Source organism: Pseudomyrmex gracilis, unplaced genomic scaffold (assembly GCF_002006095.1).
Source record: "Pseudomyrmex gracilis isolate BER0280 unplaced genomic scaffold, ASM200609v1 scaffold_1417, whole genome shotgun sequence".
NCBI lineage: Eukaryota > Metazoa > Arthropoda > Insecta > Hymenoptera > Formicidae > Pseudomyrmex > Pseudomyrmex gracilis.
The window spans coordinates 5,483-12,181 of NW_018022001.1; the positions used below are offsets into that span (position 1 = coordinate 5,483).

The 6,699-nt window shown below is 38.0% G+C and overlaps 1 protein-coding gene across 1 annotated transcript in view; it reads left to right on the forward strand.

Moving 5' to 3' along the window:
- Positions 1–5,281: 5,281 nt before the first annotated feature.
- LOC109862140 (nonsense-mediated mRNA decay protein 2-like) overlaps positions 5,282–6,699 on the forward strand; it is a 12,603-nt gene continuing 11,185 nt past the window's right edge. Inside the window, exons 1-2 of the mRNA XM_020442081.1 lie at positions 5,282–5,285; positions 5,367–5,464. Coding sequence (XP_020297670.1) covers positions 5,282–5,285; positions 5,367–5,464 — 102 coding nt within the window. The remainder of the gene's footprint in view (positions 5,286–5,366; positions 5,465–6,699) is intronic.

A 6,699-nucleotide genomic window follows, 5' to 3' on the forward strand; every position in this document is an offset into this window, starting at 1 on the left:
TAAACAAAATCTGTTTCTCAACTTTATAGCTTGGTGCAATTACTTTTTAACCACTCAAACTTTGTCGCTTTTACTCTTTTTCATGTACAAAAGTTGCCGCTGAATAATTCAGCGACAAAAATGATCACGTGACCCTTTTTGTCGCTCAAACGATCAGTTTCAGCGGCACGTGAAAATGCACCTTTAGACGCAGAATAAATTTTTCTATTGTTCTACTACGCTAATTTTAAAATGCATTATTTTATTATTTCACTGCATCGCAGACGCAAACGCATTTCTTAATTTGATTGCAGTAACCATATGATGCATTTGTTTTATTACTTCAACGCATTAGATGAAGAATGCATTTTTTAATTATTGCACTGCGCTAATCTTACTATGTATTTTTTGTATTATTTCACCGCATTAGACGCAGAATGCATTTTTTAATTATTGTACTGCGCCAGTCTTAAAAAGCATTTTTTAAATATTTCCCTACATTAGACGCAGAATATAATTTTCAAGTATTGCACTGCGCTATTGTCTTTATTTTTTTTATATTGTACCGCAGTAGACCCAGATTGCATTGTTTAAGTTGATTGCGCTAGGCAGTTTTTACTTATTTTATCTTATTAGATATTAAATGCATTAATAATTTTACTAGCAAATAAAAATTGTTTTATTTACTGAGAAATATTAATCCGGTCATAAGAGCCGTTTGCAGGATGTTGTGCGAAAATACGCGTGTATATATGTGTACATATATTTCTTCCCGTGTAAATTTTACACGTGAATTTTTGAATTGAAATTTCAATTCTTAAATTCAAGTACAGTCGGCGTCATTGAATGGTTTTGTAGTCCCGGGAGCTAGGGATAAGAGTAACGGTATTCCCTAGGAGTAAGTACTGCCAACGGGCGCCGCACCAACTAACTGTAGCAGATTTCGATAAATTGACCAATTACAGTATTTACTGCTAGGGAATACCGTCCCTCTTACCCCTAGCTCCCCGCGTCCACAAAACGATTCATTGACGCCGACTGTACATTCAATTTAGCAACTTCAGATTCTAAAATAAATTCCTACAGATTTTTTAATAATTGTTGAAAATGTTTATTTATTTTGGACTTTTATTACTTTTTTACAAGGCGCTTTAGCTTTCCTGTCAGCACGATTGTTATATCTTGTGCGAGAATATAATTTTACTCTTTTTTTTGTTGAATGTATGCATTCTTTCACTATATTCTTCAGAATTTGAGATGGCCAATAATGTAGCCAGGTCCGATTAAAAGCCAATAACTGCGTTTCAATTATTTTGGCAAAATGATCAGTTGGTCGTGTCACAAGTAGTATGTAAGCACTTATGGCGCGTCAAAAAAAAACACCCTCTACCTGGCCTCCTTACCACTTCTGGCGCCATTGCTTCACCAGGGTGGTTTCCCCCTCCCTTTCAGTTGTGGAGGTGATTGGTCACGCCCACTGAAGGGGATAGAAATGTGACATGATTTATGACCCCATAAATTTTTTATAATTTTCTAAAAATTGTATTTGAAATTTTTTTTGTTGAGGAATTTGTGTGGGAGAAAAGTTCGAGAATGTTCTCGAGTAAGAATTCTTTATTAAAAGAGTATATATTTATTGAAAACTCCGTTTTGAATCGTAGCTGGTACTGATAATGGCGGCGCTTCGATGTTGTTGCCTCGTGCGTTCAAACGTGTATGAAAGCAAGTTGGCATCGGTTGAGTGAGAAAGTGTAAGAGCGATGGTGGCATCGGTTCCGAGAAGAATCAATCAGCGTCTGGACACTTATGGCTCTCAATGAGCGAGGTCCAGGTGTAGTTGATGGGGATGATAGAGCCTCTAAAGAAGGACCAATGAGCGTCTGGGCACTTATGGCTCCCAATGAGCGTGAAGCAGAGTTGAGGGCGTCTAGGCAAAATAGAAATCGAAATAGAAGCAGGCGTCGCAAGACTGTGACTAGAAAGTCAAGGTTCTGATGTAATATAAAAAATAAATTTATGTGTCCGTTACGGATTTTTTCTGAACGATTTTCATCTGCGCGAACTTGTACGTGCGTGTTAACACGTGCATGCCGATAAGCAAACGAGAACATAAGTTTTTTTGAAGACAAAAAGCGGTTTATGACTCGGGACAAGGCGCTCGTTAAATCTGCATGTTCGTGGGGGGTAACAAGAGCGTGTCGCTGTATAGAAGAGAACATAATTTTTTTTGAAGACAAAAACGGTCTACGACTTGCGACCGTTAAACTTGCACGTACTTGTTTGCGCAAGAAATTTCGAGAAAATTCTACAAGTTTTTGATGGATATTCAATGAATAAAATGTTTATAAAAATGCCCATTTGAAAGAATTGTTTATTTATTTTTCATACGCATATGCACTCATGTATGGGTAGCTACGACACAAGGTAAATGCGACAAAATAAAAAACTGCGGATGATGTATGCGGATGATATATAAAAATAATTTGTAACTTTTAAAAATGATTGTTAATTTACCTTTTAAACGGAAGGGGTGGTGGGAAAATAAGCTAATGCTCATGCGCATAAGAGGGTAAAATTGCTATAAATAAAGCAAAGTTAATACATTTTGATCATTATTCTGTTGCAAACAGTTGCGGCTAGCGGCTGGAATATTTTTTTACACGGTGAATATCGGTTTAAAAGTGCATAAAGTAAAAAGTGCAAAGAAATGGCGGCGAGTAGTGAAAAAGAGCAAGTTGAATCCAGTTTAAAATGGTGCATGGGAATCATCAAAAACCAAAATGAGATGCTGCTTTTTACTGTGTATGGATTGAATAATTCTCATACAAAGAGAATTCAAGTAGGATTACTCCCTGATGTAAAAAACGGATCTTTTTATTCTGCTACTAAATTCTGTGGAAATGAAACAAACATATGGCTCAATGGTGATGCGTGGAAAAAATTGGAAGATATCATGCAGTTAATAAGCTTGTATTTGGACGGAGGCAAATACAATACAGAACCGATTGTAATAAATAATAATATTACAATTGCATTTACTACGGCATATGAAACGAAGCCTGTATTACTTTTACACAAAGAGTCCGAAGGGGAGGAGGAAACATCTAACAGCGAGACAGTGAGAGAAGAAGATTTGGATTGTTCCAGAACGAAGAAGCGCAAGATATTTTCTGCTTCCGTTGTTATGCAAAAATCAACATTTCTCGGTCTGCAAAATATAGCGCAATGTGTTAACGCGTATATGGAACACTTGGATACATTAGCATCCAGCGTTAGCGAATGTTCCAAGTATTTAATACAAGAAACAGAATTGTTACTCCCGAAAGCTTATATAAACGCAGACATTATCAANTTAACAATTAAAGGTAATTACAGCAATATCGAAATAACGTGCTGTATAGACGCAAATTAAAAATTTACCGTTTTTAGATACGTACTTTATTCTGGTATTTCTAGAAATGTGTGCACTTTATTTATAATAATGTTGTTGTTCTGGATAATGTTGTTCAAATTATTTTAACAAAGTGTCACCCCGTGGGATTCACTGGATGCCGCTAAAAAAGGGACCGTCGGGAAGGGTTACAATTCATTAAATAAAACAGCTTTGTTGCCACAACTGTTAACCTTTATGTTCAGTTTTTGTTACTACAATATTTTAATCGCGTAAAATATATTATGGCTTTTATTCTACGTCGATGTTCACTTATTTCACCCGCGAGGTCACACGCGGCGCGAAGTCGGACGAGCGACGCTCTGTCTAGCAGAGCCTTCGGCGGCAACACTATTCGGAACGATTCTGATTGTTTCCGCCCTGATACCGGCTTATATCCCCGAGTCAATCACTCTGTGATTGGCCGAGGAAAACCAGGCGACATCTGGCCTTCGAAAAGTGCAATGCAAACCGTTGCATCTTTTTGGCTGCATGTACGACCTTCGACCGGTGCGTCCTTGTGCACGCGGTCGCATATCGCCCCGCGACTGCTGACTGAACATCCGTGCCGGATTCCAGTCCCCCGTTTAACGTAACATTAAACCCAGTAACCAAACCCCGAATTTAACCGATATCGCTTATTATATAATACTTAACACATAACTTAATATACACATATATAATTTATAACAAAAGCATTAAAAGTAATGTCTTCTCTCAGTTTGATTGTATACAAAAAATATATTTCAATGTGAATAAAAATGAAAATATAGTATATATTTTTTCTATAAAATAAAATATATATATTGTGTTTTATTATCCCCGCTCGAAACCTGTCCTATTAGCACGTACTTTATTGAAAAACGAAAAATTAAAACAAAATTGTTGCGTCATTATTCGCGCGCATGGAAAATAAATGAAAATTTTTTGATATAAAATGTTCTTATATCACGCATCCTGTTGCAACGTGTTTCCATGTGCGTGTTTATCTCGAAAAATTTTCGAGAAAGTTTCTCATAGTGCAATTTAAAATTCAGAAATCGAAGGTCACTATATCGCAAGTCCTTCGGTTATTTATTGCAGCTCAGGACTGTAAATCTCCGTTTTATGAAAACAATGCTAGAGGATGTGTTTTACTCCGTTGAAAAAATGGTAGAAACTATGACTGAATAACAGACGGTAAATGCCAATACGTGACATCTCAGGATCATTTTTTCATCTACGAGAAATCAATGTCAATTTTATGGAAAAGCAAAAACAGATTTTTTCTTACTGCTGGCAAAAACGATAAAACTTTATAGCATTTCCGAGTAACAGACGGTTTGTCAGTTTGTGACATCCTAGACCAACTCGCACTTTGTAATTTTTGGGGGTGAAACAGNGTATAAAAGATCTGTTGCAACAAGTTCAAAATGCAGTCTGACTTCAGATCAAGAATCAGCCAGTTCTTCAGTAAATAGTAAGCAGTGAGTTTTTAGTGAGTGTCACTGTTCAAAAGCGCGTTCAAAAAATACTATTTTTGCAGTTTGCAAATATATTTTAATAAAAATGTCGGCAAAAACAATAAAATACATTGCAACGCATGTAATGCAATGCACATTTGACATATTTATGTCAATGCATATTTGAAGTGTGTTGCTGCGTATACAGGAAAACGCAAACAACGTAGATTTGTTTCATCAAATTGCGCATCGAATATCGAATACGTTCCTCGCAACATTGTACGCGTTGGGTACAATGAAGATCAATGACATATTTTGATGAAGATTCCCGATTATTGCACGTCGCGTGCGAAGTAGTGGAACTTCGCACGGCGCTCCAACACGAAAAAAAGATGTGCGAGGATTAATCGCACAAATGATGCGTGATAATATGGGTAAAAGTTTTATATTTGTTAGAATATTATTTTTACATTTGTAAAGCTTTTTTGCTATGCTGCATGTTTCATTTACTTTAGTGAACAATCGTAACGAAGTAATGGCAAACGAAGAAGAAGCTGCACCGACGTCATCTTGTTTTGGTTCTTGTCAGCAGCAGCAGCAGCAAGTTGCGAGCGTATCCCCTCGTGTGGAACCTCGGCCGTTAGCCAGGGTGTTGCCAATGCAACGCCCTGCTCCTCCGGCCCAACGTTGCCGAAAAGAGAAGACAGAAGAAGAAGTCTCCTCTACGTAAGTATACAAGTAAAACAAAAATTATTAACGTTAGAATAAAAATATATTAACCGATGATTGTCATATTTTAGAAAGAGCTCGTAGAGATGAAGCGGAGCTTCCTCCTCCTTCTCTAGCCCTTGATTCCGATAAGTAAACCATCTCTAAATAATTAAACAATGAGAAATATAAAGGAATTATATATTGTGACGTTTTTCTGAGTTTGTACGAATTTCTCGCGTCGTCCCGCCCGAAACGGAAGTACGAAATCGGGACACGGACGGAAGTCCGCGAGATAGGGAACGTCTATATCGGGAGGAGAGAAAAGGATGATAAACCGAGCACACCACTGCGCCGAGTCGACGGATCCTTGGTTGGAATTTTGGGCGCCAGACGCGTGAGCGCGTCAAAATGTGCGTCGGTCGACACGATGGGGCAACTAGCTCTATTTGAAACGGAAAAGGGGTGGGTCTGACGATAAATAAACAAGGCTGTCCCAAACGAATCTCGGATTAGGGTCGCAATCAACCACACTGCAGATAGAGATAAAGAAATTAACAATTTATTATAACACCGCGTAATACGAGACGACTTGGCGAAAATAACAAAAATAATTACAAAATAAAGTTCAGCGATATGATACGGCGAGATCGCTTTGTCGCGGCGGTGAGTGATAACAAAAGCAAATTAAGTAAAAAAAATACTAAAGTACTGGGACAATTAACAAAGCACGGTACGCCGAAGTGTGATCTATCGCAGAACCAATTTCTGATATCGACTCGGGATGTCGAGGACGCTACGTAATCCAGCTAACTTCACATACGCTATACGTTACTAGGCGGTATAAAGAAACAAGCGTGTTAATCAAAGCCTTCCTGACGCTGAAAGCGGTGAAATCAATAAATCTAGCCAAATCGCGCGCTTACCATTAGGCGGGTCGCCCGGCGTAATATCGGGTGATACTCTATTGACCACAGTACGATTCGACACCGCTCGATTCGACACCAAATTATTGGGCAAAAAATTATTGGACACAGATTTATTTGACACCAAATTATTCGACACCGTACGATTCGACACCAAATTATTCGACACCGTACGATTTGACACCAAATTATTCGACACCGTACGATTCGACAC